Raw genomic sequence first — 27645 nt, 5'->3', positions numbered from 1 at the left:
AGGATGTGTTTTCTTCTTATTGCTGAATAATATTCCATGTGTATATGTACCACATCTTCTTTATCTATTCATCTACTGATGGACACTTAGGTTGCTTCCATGTCTTGGCTATTGTATATAGTGCTGTGATAAAAATAGGGGTGCATCTGTCTTTTTCATACTGGGCTGCTGCATTCTTAGGGTAAATTCCTAGGAGTGGAATTTCTGGGTCAAATGGTATTTCTACTTTGAGCATTTTGAGAAACCTCCATACTGCTTTCCACAATGGTTGAACTAATTTACATTCCCACCAGTGGTGTAGGAGGGTTCCCCTTTCTCCACAACCTCGCCAACATTTGTTTTTGTTTGTCTGTTGGATGGTGGCCATCCTAACTGGTGTGAGGTGATATCTCATTGTGATTTTAATTTGCATTTCTCTGATGATTAGCAATGCACAGCATCTTTTCATATGCCTGTTGGCCATCTGAATTTCTTCTGTGTAGAAGTGGCTGTTCAGAACCTCTGTCCATTTTTTAAATTTTGCTATCACTAATCTACAATTATATGAGGAACATTATGTTTACTAGACTTCCCCATCACCAAATCCCGCCCCCCCACCTACCCCATTGCAGTCAGTGTCCATCAGCATAGTAAGATTCTGTAGAATCACTACGTGTCTTCTCTGTGCTGCACAGCTCTCCCTGTGCCCCCCCACCTTATACATGCTAATCATAATGCCCCCTTTCCTTCCCCCTCCTTCTCACTCCCTTCCCACCCATCCTCCCCAGTCCCTTTCCCTTTAGCAACTGTTAGTCCATTCTTGGGTTCTGTGAGTCTGCTGCTGTTTTGTTCCTTCAGTTTTTGCTTTGTTCTTATACTCCACATATGAGTGAAATCATTTGGTACTTGTCTTTCTCTGCCTGGCTTATTTCACTGAGCATAATACCCTCTAGCCCCATCCATTTTGCTGTGAATGGTAGTATTTGTTTTCTTCTTATGGCCGAATAATATTCCATTGTGTATATGTACCACATCTTCTTTATCCATTCATCTACTGATGGACACTTAGGTTGCTTCCATTTCTTGACTATTGTAAACAGTGCTGCAATAAACATAGGAGTGCATATGTCTTTTTCAAACTGGGCTACTGTATTCTTAGGGTAAATTCCTAGGAGTGGAATTTCTGGGTCAAATGGTAGTTCTATTTTGAGTTTTTTGAGGAACCTCCATATTGCTTTCCAGATGGCTGAACTAATTTACATTCCCACCAGCAGTGTAGGGGGGTTCCCCTTTCTCCACAACCTTGCCAACATTTGTTGTTGTTTGTCTTTTGGATGGTGAAGTGATATCTCACTGTGGTTTTAATTTGCATTTCTCTGATGACTAGTGATGTGAAGCATCTTTTCATGTATCTGTTGGCCATCTGAATTTCTTCTTTGGAGAACTGTTCAGCTCCTCTGGCCATTTTTTCATTAGATTATTTGTTTTTTGTTTGTTGAGGTGTGTGAGCACTTTATATATTTTGGATGCCAACCCTTTATTGGATCTGTCATTTATGAATATATTCTTCCATACTGCAGGATGCCTTTTGTTCTATTGGTGGTGTCCTTTGCTGTACAGAAGCTTTTCAGCTGGATATAGTCTCACTTGTTCATTTTGGACTTTGTTTACCTTGTCTGGGGAGATATGTTCATGAAGAAGTTGCTCATGTTTATGTCCAAGAGATTTTTGCCTATATTTTTTTCTAAGAGTTTTATGGTTTCATGAGTTATATTCAGGTTTTTGATCCATTTCGAATTTACTTTTGTGTATGGGGTTACACAATGATACAGTTTCATTCCCTTACATGGAGCTGTGCAGTTTTGCCAATATGAGCTGTTGAAGAGGCTGTCATTTCCCCCTTGTATGTCCATGGCTCCTTTATCATATATTAATTGACCATATATATTTGGGTTAATGTTTGGACTCTATTCTGTTCCACTAGTCTGTGGGTCTGTTCTTGTGCCAGAATCAAATTGTAGTAATTACTGTGGCTTTGTAGGAGAGCATGAAGTTGGGAAGTGAGATCCCCCCTGCTTTATTCTTCCTTCTCAGGATTGCTTTGGCTATTCGGGTTCTTTTGTGGTTCCATATGAATTTTTGAACTATTTGTTCTAGTTTGTTGAAGAATGCTGTTGGTATTTTGATAGGGATTGCATTGAATCTGTAGATTGCTTTAGGCAGGATGGCCATTTTGACAATATTAATTCCTCCTAGCCAGGAGCATGGGATGAGTTTCTATTTGTTAGTGTCCTCTTTAATTTCTCTTAAGAGTGTTTTATAGTTTTCAGGGTATAGGTCTTTCAATTTCTTGGTTAGATTTATTCCTACGTACTTTAATCTTTTTGATGCAATTGTGAATGGAATTGTTTTCCTGATTTCTCTTTCTGCTAGTTCATTGTTAGTGTAAAGGAGTACAGCAGATTTATATATATTAATTTTGTATCCTGCAACTTTGCTGAATTCAGATATTAGTTCTAGTAGTTTTTGAGGGGAGTCTTTAGGATTTTTTATGTACAATATCATGTCATCTGCAAATAGTGACAGTTTGACTTCCTCTTTACCAATCTGGATTCCTTGTATTTCTTTGTTTTGTCTAATTGTTGTGGCTAGGACCTCCAGTACTATGTTGAATAACAGTGGGGAGATTGGGCATTCCTGTCTTGTTTCCGATCTTAGAGGAAAAGCTTTCTGCTTCTTGCTGTTACATATGATGTTCCTGTGGGTTGTCATATATGGCCTTTATTATGTTGAGGTACTTGCCTTCTATACCCATTTTGTTGAGAGTTTTTATCACGAATGGATGTTGAATTTTTTCAGTGTCTATGGAGATGATCATGTGGTTTTTGTCCTTTTTGTTTATGTGGTGGATGATGTTGATGGATTTTTGAATGTTGTACCATCCTTGCATCCCTGAGATGAACCCCACTTGATCATGGTATATGATCGTCTTGATGTATTTCTGAATTCGGTTTGCTAATATTTTGTTGAATATTTTTGCATTTATGTTCATCAGGGATATTGGTCTGTAATTTTCTTTTTTGTGCAGTTTTTGCGTGGTTTTGGTAATAGAGTGATGCTGGCTTCATAGAATGAGTTTGGAAGTATTCCCACCTCTTCTGTTTTTTGGAAAACTTTAAGGAGAATGGGTAATATGTCTTCTCTATATATCTGATAAAATTCAGTGGTGAATTCATCTGGTCCAGTTTTGTTCTTGGGTAGTTTTTTGATTACTGATTCAATCTCATTGCTGGTAATTGGTCTGCTTAGATTTTCTGTTTCTTCATAGGTCAGTCTTGGAAGGTTGTATTTTTCTAGGAAGTTACCCATTTGTTCTAGGTTTTCCAGGTTGTTACCATATAGATTCTCATAGTATTCTCTAATAATTCTTTGTATATCTATGGGGTTTGTCATGATTTTTTCCTTTCCCATTTGATTCTTTTGATGTGTACAGATTCTCTTTTTCTTTTAATAAGTCTGGCTAGGGGCTTATCTATTTTGTTTATTTTCTCAAGGAACCAGCTCTTGGTTTCATTGATTGTTTTCTACTGGTTTATTCTTCTGAATTTTATTTATTTCATCTTTATTATGTCCCCCCTTCTTCTGACTTTGGGCCTCTTTTGTTCTCCTTTTTCCAGTTTCAATAATTGTGACTTTAAACTATTTATTTGGGATTGTTCTTCCTTCTTTAAATAGGCCTGGAATGCTATATACTTTCCTCTTAGAACTACCTTCGCTGTGTCCCACAGAAGTTGGGCCTTTGTGCTGTTGCTGTCTCCATATATTGCTTGATCTCTATTTTAATTTGTTCATGGATTCATTGCTTATTTAGGAGCATGTTGTTAAGTGTCCTTGTGTTTGTGAGGCTTTTTGTTTTCTTCGTACAATTTATTTCTAGTTTTATACCTTTGTGGTCTGAGAAGGTGGTTGGTAGAATTTCAATCTTTTGGAATTTACTGAGGCTCTTTTTATGGCCTAGTATGTGGTCTATTCTGGAAAATATTCCATGTGCACTTGAGAAGAATGTGTATCCTGCTGCTTTTGGGTGTAGAGTTCTGTAGATGTCTGTTAGGTCCATCTGTTCTGGTGTGTTCAGTGCCTCTGTGTCCTTATTTATTTTCTGTCTGGTGGATCTGTCCTTTGGAGTGAGTGGTGTGTTGAAGTCTCATAGAATGAATGCATTGCATTCTATTTCCTTGTTTAATTCTGTTAGCATTTGTTTCACATATTTTGGTGCCCCTGTATTGGGTGCATATATATTTATAATGGTTATATCCTCTTGTGGGACTGACCCTTTTATCATTATCTAATGTCCTTCTTTATCTCTTGTTACTTTTCTCTTGTTTTGGAGTCTATTTTGTCTGATACAAGTACTGCAACACCTGCTTTTTTCTCCCTGTTGTTTGCATGAAATATCTTTTTCCATCCCTTGACTTTTAGTTTGTGTACATCTTTGGGTTTGAGGTGAGTCTCTTGTAAGCAGCATATAGATGGGTCTTGGTTTTTTGCCCATTCTATTACTCTGTGTCTTTTGGTTGGTGCATTCATTCCATTTACATTTAGGGTGATTATTGAAAGATATGTACTTATTGCCATTGCAGGCTTAAGATTTGTGGTTTACCAATGGTTCAAAGGTAGCTCCTTTACTATCTAACCGTCTAACTTAAGTCTCTTACTAAGTCTGATGATTCTTTATTTCTCACCCTTCTTATTCCTCCTCCTCCATGCTTTATATGTTAGGTGTTTTATTCTGTACTCTTGTGTTTCCTTTAACTGCTTTTGTGAAGTTAATTTTATTTTTTGCCTTTAGTTAGTATTTGGTTGGTCTGCTTTCTTTGTTGTGATTTTATTTTCTCTGATTACATCTATTTAGTCTTAGGAGTGCTCCCGTCTAGAACAGTCCCTCTAAAATACCCTGTAGATGTGGTTTGTGGGAGGCAAATTCCCTCAGCTTTTGCTTGTCTGGGAATTGTTTAATTCCTACTTCATATTTAAATGATAGTCGTGCTGGATACAGTATTCTTGGTTCAAGGCCCTTCTGTTTCATTGCATTAAATATATCATGCCATTCTGTTCTGGCCTGTAAGGTTTCTGTTGAGAAGTCTGATGATAGCCTGATGTGTTTTCCTTTGTAGGTTACCTTTTTTCTCTCTCTGGCTGCCTTTAATACTCTGTCCTTGTCTTTGGTCTTTGACATTTAAATTATTATATGTCTTGGTGTTGTCTTCCTTGGGTTCCTAGTGTTGGGAGATCTGTGGGCTTCCATGGTCTGAGAGACTATTTCCTCCCCCAGTTTGGGGAAATTTTCAGCAATTATTTCTTCAAAGACACTTTCTATCCCTTTTTCTCTCGTCTTCTTCTGGTACTTCTATAATGCGAATATTTTTCCGTTTGGATTGGTCACACAGTTCTCTTAATATTCTTTCTTTCCTGGAGATCCTTTTATCTCTCTGCCTCAGCTTCTCTGTATTCCTGTTTTCTGATTTCTATTCCATTAATGGTCTCTTGCACCTCATCCAGTCTGCTCTTGAGCCCTTCCAGAGATTGTTTTATTTCTGTATTCTCCCTCTTGACTTCATCCCTTAGCTCTTGCATACTTCTCTGGAGGTCCATCAGTGTGGTTATGACCTTTATTTTGAATTCTTTTTCAGGAAGATTGGCTAAATCTATCTCCCCAGGCCCTATCTCGGGGGTTGTCTGGGTAATTCTGGACTGGACCAAATTCTTCTGCCTTTTCATGGCAACAGAGGTAGTCATAGGCAGGTGTGTGTGTCAGCTGGGAGAACAAAGTTCCTTCCTGCTTGCTGGTCTCCTTGCCCTTCTCTGCTGCCTGTGTCGGTTACCCGTACACTGGGAGCAGTTTCTGGGTTAATTCCCTGAGTTGCTGTGGGCAGCACCACCGTCAGGGTAGCCCACAGCCCTGTGGGGAGTGGCATGCATGCCGGGTGTGCTCTCCTGTGAGAATGGCGCACCTTCATACCTTGCCCCTGCTTTCTCTGCCTGTGCCTGCAGCTGCATGCTGGCGATGGACTCTGGGTCTGGCCTAGGTGGCTGCATCCCGGGAGGCTCTAGGCAGTTGCTGTGGGCAGGGCTGCTCTCCGGCTACTCTGCCACTGTGGGCAGGGCTGCGCTGGCTGGGGGGAACAAATGGCAGGGTGCTTATCACCATGAGGGGCTTCAGAGCTGCGTTGCCACCCAGGGGGCTGGGGCGTCTGAAGTTCCTCAGGATTCCCAGCCTGCTGGGCTGAGTGTGCCAGGATGATTCCATCCAGCTGTGAAGCCCCTGTCCCCATAAGACTTTTAAAAAGCACTTGCTTTTCTTTTGTCCCAGAGGAGCCAGCTGCAGGAACCCGCTTATAGATTTTACTTTTCCATTTCCCTAATATCAATCACACCATGTAATGTGTTTCTGTGCTCCTGGTGTGGATTACTAGGGCTGGTTATTTAGCAGTCCTGTGCTTCCGCTGCCTCCCCACACCGACTCCTTTCCTCCTGCTGGTGAGCTGGGGTTGGGGAAGCACTCGGGTCCCACCAGGCCGCGGCTTATATCTTACACACATCGTGAGATGCTGACTTCTCACAGATGTAGATGTAGCCTGGTTGTTGTACTGTATCCTCTGGTCTCTCTTTTAGAAATAGTTGTATTTGTTGTATTTTCAAAAAATGTATGATTTTGGGAGGAGATTTCTGCTGCCCTAATCACACTGCCATTTTGGCTCCTCTTCTGCCTCTATTTATAATTTTTAAAGGAAACTCCATACTGTTTTTCATAGTGGCTCCATCAATTTACAGTCCCATTAAGTGTTGAAGGTTCCCTTTTCTTCAGAATGTCACTGAAACTCACTATTTCTTGGTTTTTTTGATACTAGCTATTCTGACAGGTGAGGTGATATCACATTGTAGTTTTGCTTTTCCTTAATAATTAATGATGTTCAGCATCTTTTCATATTTCTGTTGTCCATTTGTATATTTTCTGTGGAAAAATATCTATTCAGGTCCTCTGTCCATTTTTAGATTTTTTGTTTGTTGTTGAGTTGTATGAATTCTTTATACATTTTGGATGTTAACCCCTTATTGGATATACCATTTGCAAATATCTTCACCCAGTTGCTATGCAAAATTTTTTAGTTTAATGAAGTACAGATTGTTTACTTTTTGCTTTTGATGCTCTTGTACAGGAGACAGATGCAAAAAAAAATATTGCCAAGATTGATGTCAAAGAGTTTATTGCCTAAGTTATCTTTTAGGAGTTTTGTGGTTTCAGATCTTAAATTTAGGTCATCAATCTGTTGTGAGTTTATTTAGCTGTCCAGTTTCTCCAATATCATTTATTGAAATGACTGTCTTTTCTCCATTGTATTTTCTTGCCTGTTTTGTCATAGATTAATTGAAGATAAAAGTGTGGGTTTAGTTGTGGGCTATTTTATTCCATTGATCTGTGTGTGTGTTTATTTTTTTTTGCCAGTACCACACTGTTTGATTACTATAGCTTTGTAGTAGAGTTTGAAATTGGTGAGCATGATACCCCCAGCTTTGTTTTTCTTTCTCAAGATCGTTTTGGCTAGTTGGGGTCTTCTGTGGGCCCATACAAATTTTAGGATTATTTGTTCTAGTTCTGTGAAAAGGCCACTGGCATTTTAAAAGGAATTTCACTGAATCTGTAGATTGCTTTGGGTCATATGGACATTTTAACAAAGTTGACTCTTCCATCTTTGAGCATAGAATATCTTTCTGTGCCATCTTCAATTTCTTTTAATAAGTCTTACAATTTTTAGAGTACAGGTCTTTCACTTCCTTGATTAGAATTTTTCCCAGGTATTTTATTCATTTTGATGCAGTTGTAAATGGGATCTTTTTCTTCATTTATCTTTCTGATAATTCAGCATTGGTGTACAGAAATTCAAACCATATATTAAATTTGTATCCTTAGCTTTATTAAAATCACTTACTAGTTCTAAAAGTTTTTTTTGTGGAGTCTAGGGTTTTCTCTCTCTATATAAATAGTATGTCATCTGCAAATAGTTACAATTTTGCTTTTTCCTTACCAATTTGGATGCTTTTCTTTTTCTTTTCTGATTGCTGTGGCTACAAGTTTTAGTACTTTTTAATGAAAGTGGTGAGTGTGGGCATCCTTATCTTACTCCTGGTCCTAGAGAAAAAGCTTTTCACTGTTGTGTATGATATTAAGTGTGGGTTTGTCATACATGGCCTTTATTACATTGAAGCATCTTCCCTCCATATACATTTTGTTGAGAGTTTTCATCACGAATGGATGTTGAATTTTATAGAAAAGAAAAAGAAAAGCCTTTTCTCCATGTATTGGGATGATCATTTCTATTCTTTATTTTGTTAAGGTGGTAATCACTTTGACTGATGTTGAACTCCACAGGATGTTAATCCCTGGAATAAATTCCACTTCATCATGGTGTATGATCCTTTTAATGTATTTTTAGTTTGGTTTGCTAATATTTTGTTGAGGATTTTTGCATGTATTCATCAGGGATATTGGTCTGTAATTTTCTATTTTTTTTGTGTCTTTGTCTGGTTTTGGTATCAGGGTAACACTGGCCTTATAGAATTAGTTTGGAACCAATCCTTCTTCTATTTTTTGGAGTAGTTTAAAAAGGACAAGTATTAGCTCTTCCTTAAATGTTTCATAGAATTCATCTGTGAAGCCATCTGGTCCTGGCCTTTTGTTTGTTTGGAGGTTTTTGATTACTGATTCAATTTTGTTACTAGTAATTGTTCTATTAAGATTTTCTATTTCTTCCTGATGCAGTCTTGGAAGATTGTACATTTCTAGGAATTTATCTATTTCTTCTAGGTTGTCTAATTTGTTATTAGCTGTATATCTATTTCTTCTAGGTTGTCTAATTTGTTATTAGGTGTATAGCTGTTTGTAGTAGTCTCTCATAATTCTTTGTACTTCTGTGGTGTTGGTTGTAACTTCTCTGTCATTTTTTATTTTGCTTGATTCCTCTCCCTTTTTTTCTGATGAGTGTGGCTAATGACTTATCAATTTTGTTTATCTTGTCAAAGAACCAAATCTTAGTTTTACTGATATTTTCTATTATTATTATTATTATTATTATTATTATTATTATTATTATTATTACTTGGACTCTATTTCATTTATTTCTTCTGTTACCTTTTTTATTATTTCCTTCTTTCCACCAATTTTAGCACTGTTCCTTTTTTAGTTCTTTTAGATATAAGGTAAAATTGAGATTTTTCTTGTTTCTTGAGATAGGCCTGTATCACTAAATTTCCCTTTTAAAACTGCTTTGCTGTGCCCCATGGGTTTTAGAAAGATGTTTCCACTTTCATTTGTCTCAAGATATTTTTGTTTTTCTTTTTGATTTGTTGTTGACCTACTGTTTAGTAGCATGTTGTTTAGCCTCCATGTGTTTGTGTTTTTTCTTTTATTCTTGTAACTGATTTCTAGTTTCATACTGCTGTGGTCTGAAAGATGTTTGATATGACTTCAGTCTTCTTAAATTTATTATGGCTTGTTTTCTGAACTAATGTGATTTATCCTAGGTAATGTACATTTGAAAAGAATGTCTATTCTGCTGTTTTTGGATGGAGTATTCTGTTTACCTTTTAAGTCCATCTGGCCTAATGAGTTATTTAAGGCTACTGTTTCTTTACTGATTCTCTGTCTGGGTGATCTATCCATTGATTTAAGTGGGGTGTTAACATCCCCTACCATTATTGCTTTACTGTCAGTTTCTCCCCTCATGTCTGTTAGTAGTTGATTTATTTAGGTGCTCCTTTTAAATTTCTATACTTAATTTCAAATGAGTCTGAGAAAGAATGGGGGAAAAATGTAACTATTCAGTCTCATTTTTTTTTTTACCAGAAGTTCACTTCTTAAATAAAAATAAGATTTCTCCTTAGATTTTTATTTATAGCAACAATTTTCCATGTTTACAATATGAAATTTGATTATGATTTATTTTATGTCCATTAGCTCATAATTATAGTTTTTTTTTTGTAATTCTCTTGGTATACACTTAATTTATATTCCTCTCAGAGGTTTTATTATTTATTAAAGATTCTGATAAAACTTAGGATAGTGTCCTCACAGGAAAAAAGATTCACCCTCATGAACCTTTCATGAAGGCACTAGGTATAAAGTTGTGGGCAGGTTAAGGGAACAGACAAGGGAATAGAAAGGCACTAGGGACCAGAAACAGGAGGACACTATTATAGTCACTAGGGCCAAAGGAACAAGGGGAGGAATAGAGTTATGGGAGCCCAGTAGGCACCAGAACTGTGGAGATGGGGCTGTCCAGCAGAAGCTGTAGTACATAATAGAGAGATATAGTTGTTCTGCTAAAGCAGAGAGTAGGGAAGAAATGATGACTTCTCTCTCCTTTGCTCTTCCAGTTCAGGCAGTGGTATTCATTGGCCAGACCCAAACAGAAGCTAGTCAGCCAAGTGGACCCAAAAAATGTAGTTTGTAGGAATCAGAGATGGGCCAAAACTGGTATTAAAACCTAATGTTTAATAGCAATGTATTTCAAATATTGAATATATGCAATTTCACAAAACGTAAGTAAGAGTATGTAATGTACATTATTATGTATATTGATCCTGATTAAATGTAAAAAACTATTAAGAAACCTCATTCTCATGAGTATTTTGTTTTATATTTACTCTTAATATGATATAATAAAAATGGCACTTTATTTCTTTCATCTTCTTCCCAATAACCCATCATCACAGTCTTATAATGAGAAAAACATCAGACAAATTCTAGTAGTGGGGCATCCTACCAATATATATGACTAGTCTAGTACTCCTTAAAGCTTTCAAGATCATGAAACACAAGAAAAGTCTAAGAAATTGTCACATCCAAGAGGAGCCTAAGGAGATATTACAACTAAAACCAAGGAGATCTTAAAACGCTGAAACAATTGGTTAATAATAATGTTATCAATACTGGTTGCTTAACTGTAACAGTTGTACCTTATTAATGTAAGATGTTTTATAATGAGGGAAACAGGAAGCAGGTTATATGGAAACTCTTTGCACTATCTTAATTTTTCTGTAAATTGAAAACTATTAAAACTATTTAATAAAATCAGTTGGGCATACTGTATTGCTCTATTTCTGGGTTCTCTATTCTGTTCTGGGTTCTCTCTACATTGATCCATTTGGGTTTCCTTCTGCCAATAACACACTGTCTTGATTATTGGGTGGTATTATCAGAGAGAGAGCTATTTAAGTAGGCCTTCATCTCATGAGTACTTTTTAAAGTGGAACAAAAACATAGCAGATAAATCAAAGGATAATCAAGGCCATTATGTAAATTAAGACAAGCTGAAAGACCCTGAACATAAAATAAATCATAATCAAATTTCATATTTTAAACATGGAAAATTGTTGCTATAAATAAAAATCTATGTCATATGGTATTAGAAGTCAGGATAGTGGTTACCCTAGAGTGGCAGTGACTGGGAGGGAATGCAAGGGGTTTGGAGTTCTGGTAATGTTTTGTTTCTTGATCTGGGTGCTAGTTGTAAGATGTGCTTATACTGTGAAAAGTCACAGATTGGTGAATACACTTATGATTTGTATTTTTTTGTTTTATTTCAATAATAACCAACAATACAACACAAAGATGGTGACAGCCATGAATATAACTTAAAAAAAAAACCCTACTGTCAATGTATTTTGTCACTCACAGTCAACAAGGATTTACTGGAAAAACTAACAATGATGTGTGTTGAGCAGAAATGAAAGACAGACCTTGACTTTAAGGAATTTTTGATCTCCTAAGGAAAACTGAATATTTAGACATGAAATTAAGATTATCAAAAGGCAATGTATCAGTCTATGAAGAATGCTATAGTAAAAACAGATCGAAAACTGGCATGTAACTGATCCTCATTGGAAGGCCTAGATATAAATACTCTCCAAGTGGGCTCTTTCTGTGGCAGATCTCTTTCTCTTTGACCTTAACAAAGGTCAACTAGGCCAAAAACCTGGTTTCAGAAGGTGCTTTAGCTGTGGTTGGGCAATGGGGGGACTGAGTGGCCCCTCTCCTCTTCTTCAGTGGGAGTAGCCTTTTATACTATGGGTTCTGTGTTTTCATTTTAAAAAAGGATTTTTTTGCTAAAATAAGCTTGAAAACCACTCTTCTAGAAATCTAATCTCTACATTTATGTATGTCAAATGACATACATGACATACATACATTAGAGTTGGAGAATTAAAAAAAAAATCTGAAACTCTAAAAATAAACCCCTTTTTAAAAGGAAATGAAAACTACCTGAAGTAAAGGGATAAAATCCTCTTGTTCTAGAGAGTTGCAGCTGGGCTTTGCTAGAAGACAGATAAACTTTGAGGCATCATCATGATGGTTATTCAGCAACCTAGAAAAGAAAACAACTGCTTAGGAAGATGGGCCACTGTGAACAATGACTATAAAGTCAACAGTTGATTTCAGTCTGAACTGATGGCCGTTCATCACGAATTAAGTGCTCTCTTTTCAATGATTAAAAATGGGAATTTTCCCATGATCTTGATTTTGTCCAAGGGACATCTTAATAAAAGCTAAATTATAAGATGGTATATTATTTTTGTAAAATGTTTCTGGAGCTGAGAGCACAGAATCAACTGAATGAGTGCTGCTAAAAACATACTTGAGGGAGAATGTCTATTCAGGTTTAGCATAGGACATCTGGAACCAGAGCTCAGAGCTACCTGCTAGCCAGGAGGGAACACATCAGAGGGACCACTATGCACCACTTAAGACGTAAGCTTTGGTTTGCCCAAGTTGGCAGATATAGTCAGGGCTAACAGGATAAGGTACTTTTGAAATTATATTTTGAAGGACAGGCTTAAAAAAAAAATAGAATGCCCTAATAAATCTTCATGCTCTAAGAATTCCTTACATCCAACTAATTGCTGGACATTTCTACTTGGATACTATACTCTTGAAAGCAAAATTAAAATATCAAAAATCAAATTTAAAATATTCCTCTCAAAGTCAGTCCTTTAGACATCTATTTTTGTTAACAGTGGTAACATTCTGAGTTGTCTGGACTTGAGATTTTGAAGTCATTTTGAACTTATTTCTCTTCCTTATTTTCTCTGTATTCAATCAGTCTCCAAATTTTCTTGTTTCCTTCCTTAATCATTTGTTGAATGCTAATTGTGTGTCTGGCCTTCAGGATACTTGGGATACAAAGAAAATAAGACAGTTCTGTACCCTATAAGGAGCTTGTAGTCCAGTGAAAGCACTACACCGGTAAGATTATACTACTGCATGATAGCCATGGCAGAAGCAATAAGCACAGGGTGTTATGGAAAGACACAGGAGGGACAGTGAGATTCCCTAAAGAGAGGATGTGGGGAAGAAGGATATTGTGGACCAAGAGTTGCTGCACAAATGCATGGAGTGAAAATGCATGGAATATTCAGACAGCTACAAACGCTGGGGTGGTAAGAGAAGGGAACATGATCATGTAATATCAGATGCTGGAGGACCTTTTATATATAAAGAAGCCTGGAATTTAGCCTAGTCCACAGAATAATTTTAACTTAGAAAGTGACACAATCCCATGTGTTTTTTTTTTAGAAATATCAAATGAAAATCCAAACAAGGGCTTGAGCATGGTTACTGGCATTGGGCGATGGAGAGAAAGAGGCAAATTTGGTTGAAATGAAAAGGATGTGGTAGTTGATAGGTGTGAAGGGGTAAAAGGAAGGGGGAAGTTTATGATGACTCCTAGGTTTCTAGCTTGGACCCTAAGGTGCTTAGAATTCAGGATGGGAATACAGAAGTCTGGGGGAGTATTTATTTAAAATGTTTTAGACAACCATTCCTTCTTTTCTTTTTCCATTATACCGTCAGGCCCAGGGTCTTATGACTTTATGCTGAGAATGCTAGAAGGGAAGAAGTCATAACAGGCTTCAATGTTTACTCAACCTGGTATCTTAGACAATTCATCATTCTAAACATTCTTTGATTATTTAATTCCCCTTTCCCAAAAAATTCAGTAGCTCTCTACTGTTTACATGGCTCAGTCTAAATGCCTAAGCTGGGCATTTATGGCCCTCTATAATTAGGCTGGAGGCTGCCTACCTACCTATCTCACTACTTTGCTAAATGAAGCTTCCAGTCCAGGCAGCTATTCCCTGAGTGTGTCATGTGCTCTTGCCTATGTGCCACTTCTCATGCTCTTATACTCCCCCAGAATACCACCCCTCCCAACTTTGCTACTGAATGCTGGCTATTCTTTAAGGTTCAGCTAATAACCCACCTCGTTCAAAAAGCCTTCTCTGATAACTAAATTCCTTACTAATCTTTGCACTATTTAATTTATATTATATGTACCTTTGTATAGTGTTAGCTTTCTTTTATCTCTCTGGCAACTAAAGGGCAGGAAAAGTTTTAGCTTTTTTTCCCTTAGCACTTAGCATACTGACTTCCACATAAAAGATTCTCAAAAAATGTTTATGATCTGGCTAACAGATGCATACTTAACTGACTTCATTTGTGATTATTAAAGCAATAGTATGATCAGTATATTTATTCTATTTGTCATTCCTCAGCATGCTTAAGGCCTCTAAAGTTAAATATACATTTCAGAAAAAGATTAGTGCTATAGGTACTGATGGGAGCCACCTCTCAGGATTAGAAAATAGGTGGGGTGATTACAACAAAAATGGCCATGAAGTCTTTCAAACAGAGCCCTTTATAAAAAAAAGGATAGCATTACCAAACAGAAGTCACAGATGTGACAGATGAGAGACAGTCTGAGAGGAAAAGTCAAATTAGGAATGGTCTTTTCCTATCAGAAGCATGGAATGGAAAGAAAAAGTGTATTATGATTTTTAGCTAATGTTAGTAGCTGGTGAATTTAATATGGCAAAACAAAAGGAGATACTAAAAGTTGTGAAAGCTAGAGGATTCTGGAAAAAAGATGGTGGTGTAGGAAAGCAAGGCAAAAACCTCCTCCCCAAATCACACAGAACACGAAAATACACCAAACACAACTAGGGCTGAAAGTGACTTGAAGACTTCAGAATCAACTACCCACATCTGGGGAAGAAGAGAAGAACCTACAGAAAAGGGTAAAGTTGCAAAGTCATGATTCAGCTGGACTCAAGCCCTCCCCGCAACTGTAGCCCACAGGCGGGAGGAAGAGGAACGGAGCAGGGAGGGAGTAGAAAGAAGCCCAGGACTGCTGAACATCTGGCCCTGGAGATATGCTCCAGGAGCATAAGCCCACATTGCACAGTGCCCTGATGATTAGTGGGACTGGACACCAGAGATGGGCGCAACATGTGGGGAAGCTGAGATCCCAGCCGCCTGTGGAGAACAGGCATGCTCTAACGGCCCCCCTGAGGAAGAAAGGAGGGCGGGCAGTTTGAAAGACTTCCCAGCAGTGAGAGGAGCACCAGAGGGGCAAGGATTGCACAGTGATCTCTGTTTAGGAGAAAGGTCAGATGGACAATACCTCCCCAGCCTGCCTTCAGCCCAACAGGTTGAGAGCCCTCAGGAGCTTCAGACGCTCCATCCCCTTCACTGGCAACACAGCCTGGAGGCCCGTGGGCAGTAAAATCAGACTTTGCTCCCAAGTAGGTAGGGGAAGAAACCCCAGCCTGCTCAGCCCTATTTTCGGCCAGCTGGAGAGCTGTGTGCAGGAGCCAGACCCAGTAGCTCTTTCCTCCCTGCAGGTGGTGGTCCTGTTTGCCAGTGGCCCCGCCATCACAATAGGCAGTTCAGAGGGTGGCTCTGCCCACAACAACTCCAGGCCTGCTGTGCCAATGCTCTTCCCTGAGTGCACACAGGCAGCCCAGCCCCAGGAGTTTTTTTCTCCCGCTGGGGACTAGTCCCGCTTGTCTGCCGCCCCTGCCATTACGGCAGGCTGGAGGTAGGGTGGTTCCACCCATAGCAGTTCCAGAGAGTATTTGCCGTGCTCCTGTGATCAGCTGATGGCCCACACAGCCCACCTGAAATCAGATCGCTAGGAGCAAAGCAGAAAGGTGCCACACCCATGCACACCAACAGCTGGGACTTCCGCACAGGAAACTGAGCTTCTGGGCATGAGAGGGCACCTCTTACACAAATCTATTATACCATAAAAACACTGAAAAAAAAAGAGGCAGAGGAATTTGGTCCAAACAAAAATACAAGAAAAAAACACCAGAAAAAGGGCTTAATGAAACTGAAATCACCAATCTTCTTGATAAAGATTTCAAAATAAAAGTTATAAACATGCTCATGGATTTACAGAAAAGTTACAAGATCTCAGAAAGAACTTCAACAAAGAGAAAGAAATCCTTAAAAAAAGCCACTCAGAGCTGAAGAATGTAGTATCTGAAATGAAACATACAATGGAGGGATTTAAAAGTAGATTAGATGATGTAGAGGAGATGGTGAATGAAACAGAAATGAGAGAACAGGAAAACAAGCTGAGGAACACAGAGAAAAAAGGATCTCTAGGAATGAAAGAATAGTAAGAGAGCTATGTGACCAATCCAAACGGAACAAGATTTGCATTATAGGGGTACCAGGAGGAGAAGAGACAAAGGGATAGAAGGTCTCTTTGAGGAAATAATTGTAGAAAACTCCCTCAATCTGGGGAAGGCATAGACATTCATGTAACAGAAGCACAAAGATCACCCAACAAAAGGAACCCTAGGAAGATAACACCAAGACATACTAATTAAAATGGCAAAGATCAAGGACAAGGAGAGAGTACTGAAAGCAACCAGAGAGGAAAAAGATCACTTGTAAAGGAAATCCCATCAGGCTATCAGCAGACTTCTCAGCAGAAACCTTACAGGCCAGAAAGCAGTGGCATGATATATTTAATGCAATGAAACAGAAGGGCCTCCAACCAAGAATACTCTATCTGGCAAGATTATCATCTAAATTTGAAGCAGGGATTAAACAATTTCCAGATAAGCAAAAGTTGAGGGAATTCACCACCACAAAACTATTAAAGGGATTCCTCTAGATGTAAGTGCTCCTAAGGTTAAATAGCTGTCAACAGAGAAAATAAACCCATATAAAGGTAGTAGATCAATTAATTACTAAGCAAGTACAAAATTAAAACAATTGACCACAAAGTTGGTCAAGGGATACACAAAGAGTGTAGAATATGACACCTAATATATAAAAAGTAGAGGAGGAAGAAGAAGGGGAGGGAAAAAAAAAAACCTTTAGAATGTATTTGAAATGCAGTAATAACTGATTTAAGATAGACTGTTAGATAGAAAGGAAGCTATCTTTGAACCTTTGGTAACCAAAAATCTAAAGCCTACAATGGCAATAGTACATATCTGTTGATAATCATCCTAAATGTAAATGGACTGAATGCAACAAAAAAAGACAGAGTTACAGAATGGAGAAAAAACAGGACCCATCTATATGCTGCCTACAAGAGACTCATTTCAAACCCAAACACACACAGACTAAAAGTGAAGGGATGGTAAAAGATATTTCATGCAAATAATAGGGTGAAAAAAGCAGGAGTAGCAGTAATTATATCAGACAAAATTGATTTTAAAACAAAGAAAGTAACAAGAGACAAAGAAGGACATTACATAATGATAAAGGGGTCAGTCCAACAATAGGATATAACTATTACAAATATCTATGCACCCAATAGAGCAGCACCTAAATACGTGAAACAAATACTAACAGAATTAAAGGGAGAAATAGAATGCAACACATTCATTGTAGGAGACTTCAAAACACTACTCACTCCAAAGGAGAACAATCAGACAGAAAGTAAATAAGGAGACAGAGGCACTGAACAACATATTAGAACAGATGGAGCTAAAAATCATCTACAGAACTCTACACCCAAAAGAAGCAGGATAAACATTCTTCTCAAGTGCACATGGAACATTTTCCAGAACAGATCATATACTAGGCCACAAAAAGAGCCTCAGTAAATTCAAAAAGATTGAAATTGTACCAACTAGCTTCTCAGACCACAAAGGTATGAAACTAGAAATAAATTAGGTAAGGAAAATGAAAAACCCCACAAGCACATGGAGGCTTAACAACATGCTCCTAAATAATCAATGAATCAATGACCAAATAAAAACAGAGATCAAGCAATATATGGAGACAAATGACAACAATAACTCAACACCGCAAAATCTGTTGGATGCAGTAAAGGCAGTTGTAAGAAGAAAGTATATCACAATATAGGCTTACCTCAAGAAACAAGAACAATTCCAAATGAACAGTCTAAACTCACAATTAATGAAAATAGAAAAAGAACAAATGAGACCCACAGTCAGTAGAAGGAGGGACATAATAAAGATCAGAGCATAAAAAAAATTAAATCAAGAAGAATAAAACAATAGAATGAATTAATGAAAGCAGGAGATGGTTCTTTGAGAAAATAAACAAAATAGATAAACCCCTAGCCAGACTTATCAGAAAAAAAAAGTGTACACACATAAACAGAATCAGAAATGAGAAAGGAAGAATCACAACGGACACCACAGAAATGCAAAGAATTATTAGAGAATACTATGAGAAATTATATGCCAAAAAGTTGGACAATCTAGAAGAAATGGACAACTTTCTAGAAAAATACAACCTTCCAAGATAGACCCAGGAAGAAACAGAAAATCTGAACAGACCAATTACCAGCAATGAAATTGAATTGGAAATCAAAAAACTACCTAAGAACAAAACTCCTGACCCAGATGGCTTCATGGCTGAATTTTATCAAGCATTTAAAGAAGAGCTAATGCCCATCCTTCTTAAAGTATTCCAAGAAGTAGAAGACGGACTACTTCCAAACTCATTCTATAAGGCCAGCATCACTCTAATACCAAAACCAGGCAAAGACACCACAAAAAAAGAAAATTACAGACCAATATCCCTGATGAACACAGATGTAAAAATACTCAACAAAATATTGGTAAACTGATTAAAAAAATACAATAAGATCATCCATCATGAGCAAGTGGTATTTATCCAGGGATGCAAGGATAGTACAGTATTTGAAAATAAGTATCATTGACCACATCAACAAAAAGGACAAAAATCACATGATCATCTCAATAGATGCTGAAAAAACATTTGACAAAATTCAACATCCATTCATGATAAAAACTCTCAACAAAATGGATATAGAGGGTAAGTACCTCAACATAATAAAGGCCATATGCAACAAACACACTGCCAACTTCATACTTAGCAGTGAAAAGCTGAAAGCTTTTCCTATAAGATTGGGAACAAGACAAGGATGCCCACTCTCACCACTTTTATTCAACATAGTACTGGAGGTCCTAGCCATGACAATCAAACAACACAAAGAAATAAAAGGCATCCAGATTGGCAAGGAAGAAGTCAAACTGTCCCTGTTTGCAGATGACATGATATTGAACATAAATAAAACCTAAAGAGTCCACTCCAAAACTATTAGATCTAATATCTGAATTCAGCAAAGTTGCAGGATACAAAATTAATACACAGAAATCTGTTGCATTCCTATATGTTAATGATGAACAAGCAGAAAGAGAAACCAGGAAAACAATTCCATTCACAATTGCATCAGAAAGAATAAAATACCTAAGAATAAACCTAATGAAGGAAGTGAAAGACCTATACTCTGAAAACTACAAGACACTCATGAGAGAAATTAAAGAAGATACCAATAAATGGAAACACATCCCATGCTCATAGATAAGAAGAATTAATATTGTCAAAATGGCCACCCTGCCGAAAGCAGTCTATAGGTTCAATGTAATTTCTATCAAAATACCAACAGCATTCTTCAATGAACTAGAGCAAATCATTCTAAAATTCATATGGAACCACAAAAGACCCCAAACAGCCAAAGCAATCCTGAGCAAGAAGAATAAAGCTGGGGGGATTATGCTCCCTGACTTCAAGCTCTACTGCAAAGCCATAGTAATCAAAACAATTTGGGACTGGCACAAAAACAGACCCATAGATCAATGGAACAGAATAGAGATTCCAGATACAAACCCACACATATATGGCCAATTAATATATGATAAAGGAGACATGGGTATACAATGGGGAAATGACAGCCTCTTCAACAGCTGGTGTTGGCAAAACTGGACAGCTACATGTAAAAGAATAAAACTGTATTTTGTCAAAAGCTCCATACACAAAAGTAAACTTGAAATGGATCAGATAGCTGAATGTAAGTCACAAAGACACAAAAGTCTTAAATGAAAACACAGGCAAAAATCTCTTGAATATAAACATGAGCAATTTTCTCCTGAACATAAGGGAAACAAAAGCAAAAATGAACAAATGGGACTACATCAAACTAAAAAGCTTCTGTACAGCAAAGGACACCATCAACAGAACAAAAAGGCATCCTACAATACAGTATGGTAGAATATATTTGTAAATGATTTATCTGATAAGGGGTTAATACCCAAAATATATAAAGAACTTGCACACCTCAACACCCAAAAAACAAATAACACAATTAAAAAATGTGCAGAGGATCTGAACAGACACTTCTCCAAAGAAGAAATTCAGATGGCCAAGAGGCACATGAAAAGATGCTTCACATCGCTAGTTATCAGGGAAATGCAAATTAAAACCATAATGAGATAGAACCTCACACCAGTTAGGATGGCCAGCATAGAAAAGGCCAGGAACAACAAATGCTGGCAAGGCTGCAGAGAAAGGGGAACCCTCCTACACTGCTGGTTGGGAATGTAAAGTAGTTCAACCACTGTGGAAAGCAATAAGGAGGTTCCTCAAAAAACTAAAAATAGAAATACCATTTGACCCAGGAAGTCCACTCCTAGGAATTTACCCAAACAATACAAGTTCTCAGATTCAGAAGGACGTATGCACCCCTGTGTTTACTGCAGCACTATTTACAATAGCCAAGATATGGAAGCAACCTAAGTGTCCATCAGTAGATGAATGGATGTGGTACATACACATAGTGGAATATTGTTCTGCTATAAAAAGAAAACAACTCCTACCATTTGCAACAACATGGATGGAGCTAGAGGGTATTTTATGCTCAGTGAAATAAGCCAGGTGGAGAAAAACCAGTACCAAATAACCTTATTATTTGTGGAGTATAACAACAAAGCAAAACTGAAGGAACAAAATAGCAACAGACTCACAAACACTGGAGAAGGGACTAGTGGTTACCAAAGGGGAGAAGTAGGGGATGGTGGGTGGGGAGAGAGAAGGGGGTTAAGGGGCACTATAATTCACAATCACAACATAGGTAGGTCACAGGGAAGGCAGAAGAGCATGGAGAAGACAAGTAAAGACTCTACAGCATCTTACTATGCTCATAGTGAACACAATGGAGGCAGTGAGGGCTTGACAGTATGAGTGAATGTTGAAACCACAGTGTTGTTTATTTGAAACAATCATAAGATTGTATACCAATGATACTTTAATTAAAAATAAATAAAAGAAAAAAAGTGAAAGCTAAAGGAAGATTAACATAGTTTTTCTAAATTGGTATCTAATTTGGTATCCAGAGTTCTCAAGACAAAATATCCTTTTGTTAATGGACAAATGACACACTGACATGAAAGGTAAGAGAAAGTAAAGCAGACAAAAGCTGGAGCAATATTGCTGGTTCCATTTGAGCGGAGCTCTGGCAATCTATGAACTCAAACAAAAAGCTGTGCTGCAGTGTCTTTCCCCTAAAATATTCTGACTGTAAAAACACAGATGTCAAAGTACAGACATGAAATAGTAGGGCAGAGAAAGGCAGGGGAGCAGAGGCAGTGGAACAGGAGCCCCTTAAGGTGTTCACCCTCCAACCATTTGGCGGAGGGCTATGAAGCCTCCATCCATGAACACAGAAGGGACATGAGTACAGAGGGAAACTGTTTCTTGTTATGTTGTGACATTTACATTTGACTTTATTTTTCAAGATTACATAGAGCCCAATACTGGAGCAAGTCAGCATGCATATGTATATGCCATTATGTTTTGATTCTGTGTCATTATCTGCCAGTTATTTTTGTGTACATGGAAATTTTAATATACTATACTTGGTCACAAGCTGCTTTATGCAAAGGGTGTAGTTTGTAAAAAATCACAAAAATAAACACATCTTCTTCAAGGTCAGTGTGGTATCTTAAATTATCACAAGCTCCCAAAATAACCATACTAAAGGTCTCCCTCAAAGCACCCTGGCTTTAAAAGGCATTTAAGTGCTCAGAGAGGAGCTCCACTAGAGGGCGCTCCAACCATTTTATATCTGGCCATAAAATAAAGCTTTAATGAAGAGACCTATGCTTATCTATTCATAGATTTTTTTTTAATGCAAAAAGGGACAGTTGCTTATGCTGTATAACTTCATAAGCAGTTCTCTGTTATTAAAGTGAAAACTTGTGCTTCATGTCTTTTCACCCCCTTTGCTTTTTGCAGAAACCTTTCCCCAGAGATAAAATTAAAATGATTCCATCTCAATAAAGGAGTATTTCTTTGTGGTGGCTGGTGCTCCATGTTCTACTGACGAGTATAAACGTCCATTCTATCTCAGTGACATACAGTCTTAAAAATAAAACCTGGATATTACTCTCCTTTATGTTATGCAGTTAATTGCAGGTAAATCAAGTTGTCTTAAGTTTTTCTTTTGCTATAGTCAGCCTCAGGCTTACGCACCTAGGGTTCTAGGATATTCACAATTACTCAGAATGTAAGTAGCTATAGTTCTTTTCTCTAGCTCTAATCTCCTTACAGACTATTTCTTTTTTTTTTTCAATCTCCTGGCTTATACAAAGGTTTCTCTTAATCACAACTCACTTCTTGCTGCTCTTCCAGATTGTTAAGATCGTTTTTGCCAACAGTGATGAACTCAAATGGCTGAAGATACTTCTGACAAGAGCTGTGCAATATCCCTTTTCTTTCTACACCTGGTTCACATTCCAGGTAAGGCCTTTTCAGGGCCTGACACTATCAGAGTAAAGGAAGTTAGCTGAATGAAATCTAGAACATCTACCTATTTGAAGTTCTTGAATTCTGCTAGTTACATGCTGAATTAAAAATAACAATATAATAATTAATAATAGATAATCAGACCACCCAGCTAAAGTCCTGACTTCACTGGTGGGGAAAGGAGAGAGAATCCAAGCTGACCTCGCTAATTTTGAGGCCCTAGACCCTATTTTCTTCCCCCAGCTTCAAGGCTGCCAGAAATACCAATGATAAATACCCCAAGGGCAAATGCCAGCTCTTTTGCTGGTTCATGCCTACTAATTAGTGTTTTCTATTTCTAGCCTCTAAGGAATTCTCTTACTTTTACAACTGCTTATTTACACATTAGAAAAAAGACATTTCTTAGATTTAATCCAGCAGTTTACTATACGAGAGGTAGAATGGAGTCCATGGCACTGACTTTGACGTGTTATCCACATGGTGTATGAGGAGTGATTCTCCAAGGGCCCTTTTCATTCTTGGTATTTGGACAATTTATAACTGTTCCCTGTAACAAAATGACTAAAATCCACCTGGAAAACATGAAGCATTTGTTACTTTTAGTTTTGGTATGGTTCTTTAAAAGAAGTCCATTAACTGGCAGAATTTTATATACCTTGGTTGCTTTAGCTCTAACATAATACATGGAAAACTTGGTGAACTCAACTTGCTGTAAATTGTTAAAATCAAGAATACACTTATTAAATTACCTACAGTGTTCTCAAGCATTATACCACTAGGGCTTTTGGTGGCATGAAGGGATTAAAAGGAATCTGTAAGCTGAATTCTGCTGCTATTTTATGTTATTTTATGTTGATTTTAATGATGATGATGATAGGTGAGTAGCATTTCCCAATAGCTAACAGGAAGGGTATCTAGCCCAGAAAAGGTGAGAACCTATGTAAAAAAGGCTGATTCAGTTAAAAGAGGTAGAAGAGGCAAGCTGTGACATTTTCTTAAAATACATAATACATCAAGAAATGTATTTCTTCTAAGAGGAAAGAAGGGAGAAAAAAAAAGAAAAAGAAAGTTGGGTTTGAATCCAAGAAAGCTTGTCAGGATGTTACAATCCAGGAGTGTCTTGATAGATGTACTACTCCTTTGTTTCTTAACTGGAGCTTTCAAAGAGTAATGATTAAAATCTGTTAGAATTCAGTAACTTTAAAAACTCAATCAGATATAATTCTAATCAGAGTATATGAGAATGGAAGCTGTATTTTTCACATGAACCATGTGGTCTGCTCCCCTTAAGGAGAGTCTTTACTCATATCACCACAGTCAAATCCTAAGGCCTAAATTTAACAAGTAAAACTAGGAAACTATCAAATAGTTATTAAAGAGGAATTTCTGAAGACCTATTTGACTGATTAGACATGTAAGACAAAGGCTTAGAAAGAATATGTGTATGGGTATAAATGATTGTCAATCATTGAATTCTACTTGTTGAAACAAAGGGTAAAGGGAAAAAATTAATAAATGAGTAATAAATAAGTGACCTTTATAAAACTTGTCACATGAGGACCAGACAATTCTTGCCTAGCCCCAGAATGACGGCTCACATACTTACTTTCTCCACATGGCAATGAATGACTGTGCTGACACAAATCCTGTCCTCTCTCCCCCTGCAGCCCTGAACATGGGGGCTTTCCAGTAGAGAGGACAGCCACAGACCTACAAATGAAACACAAACACAGTGTAAGGCAAGAGCAGTGAAGAGAGGACACAGCCTAAGAATGAGCATTTTTGGCTTTTACCCTTTATGCCACAGTGGACAGAAAGGACTGTGGGGGAGCAGTACTGGGGCAGAGACAAATCCATCAGCAAGAGAAGATTGAGACACAGACACAGGGAAACAAAATAAAAGAACAACATGTTTGATGAAGAAAACAGAAGTTCATTTACTTTTTCTTCAAGTTCAATTCTAGAGACGTTTCTTCCCCCTATTTTGAGTTAAAGCAACCAGCCTTCCTTCCTACATCATCTATTTTCTTCCTTTTAGAAAGAAAAAGAAATGACTGTTATGGATGCATATGCCCTTTCTTCCTGTGGTAGAAAAATACAGCCACCTTTATTTCTTGATCACCTGGTGTTGATATACTCTGTCACCCATCTCTCTCTTTCCTTTGCCTGTTATTAAGCCTCAGGTTCAAGAACCAGAAAAGCCTAGACTGTTCAAGGAAAATAACTATCAAGTCTATTTAAATGGTTACAGTTCAGGTAAAAGATGAAAGCTAAAAATTAAAATGCTATAATTTATTTATATATTAGAAGCTACCACAAAAGACTACATATTACAAAAGCCTTAGGAAGACCTGGGAATGAATATGAAACAACTACAATACCCTAAAAGGTATTGATTTTTTTCTCCTTAGTAAAAAGATTTCTTTCAATTAAAAAATTCTTATACTTTTATAAGAAAGAGTTCTTATCAAATTTACCTGCTTTTTTCCCGGAGGGAAAATTCTTTCCTCCAGGTAATACTAATATTTATATATTGGCAGAGAAAGTTTCCAAATGCTTATTTTGTGTGTACACATAAAACATATTCCCAAATCTGTTATTATTCCCAAACCTTGTTATTAAGATTTTCTTATTATTCATATTAGACATAGATTGTTGAGCCTTCATTGTTTTACACAGAGAAGCTTCTGTTGTGGAGGTTGACTGGATGGGAATCTACATTAGGCTCAGGTGAAGTTGCTCCTAATGTGGGGCCTCAGTGAGTGGGGGATCTGCACAGAAACCTGGAGAGTATCTAGTCTGAGATGAGTTATGCTGAGAATGCCCAAGTCTGCAGGGTTTATGTCAGAGACGAGGATATGGAATGGCAAGATTCAAGCCTAGAGAGGTAAGTACAGGGCAGAAAAGAGGCTGTTCCTGCCAGGGCCACTAAAGCATGATCTGCAAGCAGGGTGGAATTTAAGATTTCTTAAGTCCAGAGGTCAAATACTTCCACTGAGGTCAAGAATGAAGGAAAGGTGTTGCTTAGCAACCAAATTTTTTTTATTGTGTAAATTATGATTGCCAAAGTACAAAGTTCATAATTAATATACTTTGGGTGGTAAACAGTCAAATCCACTTCCCCAATCCCAATCCTTCCTTTCATGTAGAATGGTAGTGTGCCAAGAAAATGCTCTTAGAAGTGACGGGCTATTGGCAACTGCTGGGAAAGCTAAAAGAATAGTCTGTACTATGGAGGCAGGGGGCAGAGCCACAGACAGAGAGGAAGTGGGGAAGACTGGAACTGGCTTGCCAAGTGCTTGAAGCTCCCACCATTAGAGTCACTCATGGATTTCTCAGAATTGGAAGGGATCAGGAATCTTCAAGCTCAACCTTAGGAAGTGGTCACCAGCCTCAGATGAAACACACAGGGACTGTCTGCTTACCATTTCCCATAAGGCAACTCCTTATAAGACAAGTTTCATTTCCTGGATTATGGTGTTTTCTCGAGAAGACTCCTGTTAAAATGTATACATGTCAGCTCATAAGGAGTAGGAAGTCACTGAGAGACTACGAGTTATACATTTATTGAGTTGCCAAAAGTTGGCCTATTTATGTCATAGTGGGGTACCCTGAGTAGCCAAGTGTTCGGCAGCAAGAGAGCATAAGACTATTGGAGAAAATGCCAAAGGAAAAAATAGAAGTGGGGGCGGACATTACAATTTGACTATTTAAAAAAATGTACAACTGGCCTGCTCTGCTTAAAAACAAAGATATAAGGTAAAGGGTATCAGTATATCAATAAGAACCTAAAAAAGTAACTGATAGTAATCTGAGGGCAAGAGAATAAATTGTTGACTCCCCAAGAGAACAAGCTAGTGTCTAGACTTTTTATAAAGGAAAAGAATAGATGACAAGTGGGAATATACAGGGAGATACAGAAAATGGTTTAGGAAACTAAGGTTTGGAGGCGAAGGCAAGGGTCAGTCTATGGTATCAAAGTTGCCAGAGCAAAGAAAACCTAACACCTATAACTTGATCTTAGAATGGTCCAACTACATCAAGAATTGAAAGCAAGGTTGTCTAAAGATACACATAGGAGGCAATAACTACCTAATATCTGTAATGTTCTTTAACATCTTAAAATGTCTCACACCTGTTATTTCATTTGGTCCTCACATGAGCCCATGCAGAAGAGGGCAGGCATTTTTTTTATTATAATTTTTTTATTAAGGTATATTTATAGACACTCTTATGAAGGTTTCACATGAAAAACAATGTGGTTACTACATTCACCCATATTATCAAGTCCTCCCCATACCCCACTGCAGTCACTGTCCATCAGTGTAGTAAGATGCCACAGAGTCCCTACTTGTCTTCTCTGTGCTACACTGTCTTCTCCATAATCCCTCCCGAGGGCAGGCATTTTTAACCCATTCTGTTGATGAAGAAATAAAGGCACAGAGAGGCTACCTTGCAGGTCACAGGCATGAAGGGTCAAGATGGTACTACATTAGCCAGAAGAGAGGAGCTGGAGGGCTTTGTATGACTCAGAAGAAAGTCACATTCTTTTCCCTCAACTTCCTGCTAGAGGCTCAAACTCCATGATGAATTGTCTGGCCCAGTCTTTTGCAAATGCTTTTCTTACTGTTTCTCAGTTTCTGTTCCTATACTGCTTTTGTCCCTCTGAGATTCATTCTCTATTTTCTTCTCCATCACACTTGAAGCTGTGGAAGAAAGTACAAACTACA

The 27645-nt window shown here is 37.7% G+C and overlaps 1 protein-coding gene and 1 long non-coding RNA gene across 7 annotated transcripts in view; one reads left to right on the top strand and one right to left on the bottom strand.

The window, feature by feature from the left end:
- The window catches only part of PPP2R3A (protein phosphatase 2 regulatory subunit B''alpha), a 219482-nt gene that overhangs the window by 103387 nt on the left and 88450 nt on the right, over window positions 1-27645 (bottom strand). For all 6 annotated transcript variants that reach the window (XM_037022878.2, XM_073232349.1, XM_073232350.1 and 3 more), the window contains 2 exons: window positions 24522-24625; window positions 12299-12401 (listed from right to left, as the gene is read on the bottom strand). In XM_037022878.2, the coding sequence (XP_036878773.1) occupies window positions 12299-12401; window positions 24522-24625 (207 nt within the window). The remainder of the gene's footprint in view (window positions 1-12298; window positions 12402-24521; window positions 24626-27645) is intronic.
- The window catches only part of LOC140848501 (uncharacterized), a 218467-nt gene that overhangs the window by 143659 nt on the left and 47163 nt on the right, over window positions 1-27645 (top strand). The window lies entirely within an intron of this gene.

This window comes from Manis javanica, chromosome 3 (assembly GCF_040802235.1).
Source record: "Manis javanica isolate MJ-LG chromosome 3, MJ_LKY, whole genome shotgun sequence".
NCBI classification, from domain to species: Eukaryota; Metazoa; Chordata; class Mammalia; order Pholidota; family Manidae; genus Manis; species Manis javanica.
The sequence above is the reverse complement of the archived record's forward strand: the minus strand, read 5'-3'. Positions and strand labels throughout refer to the sequence as shown.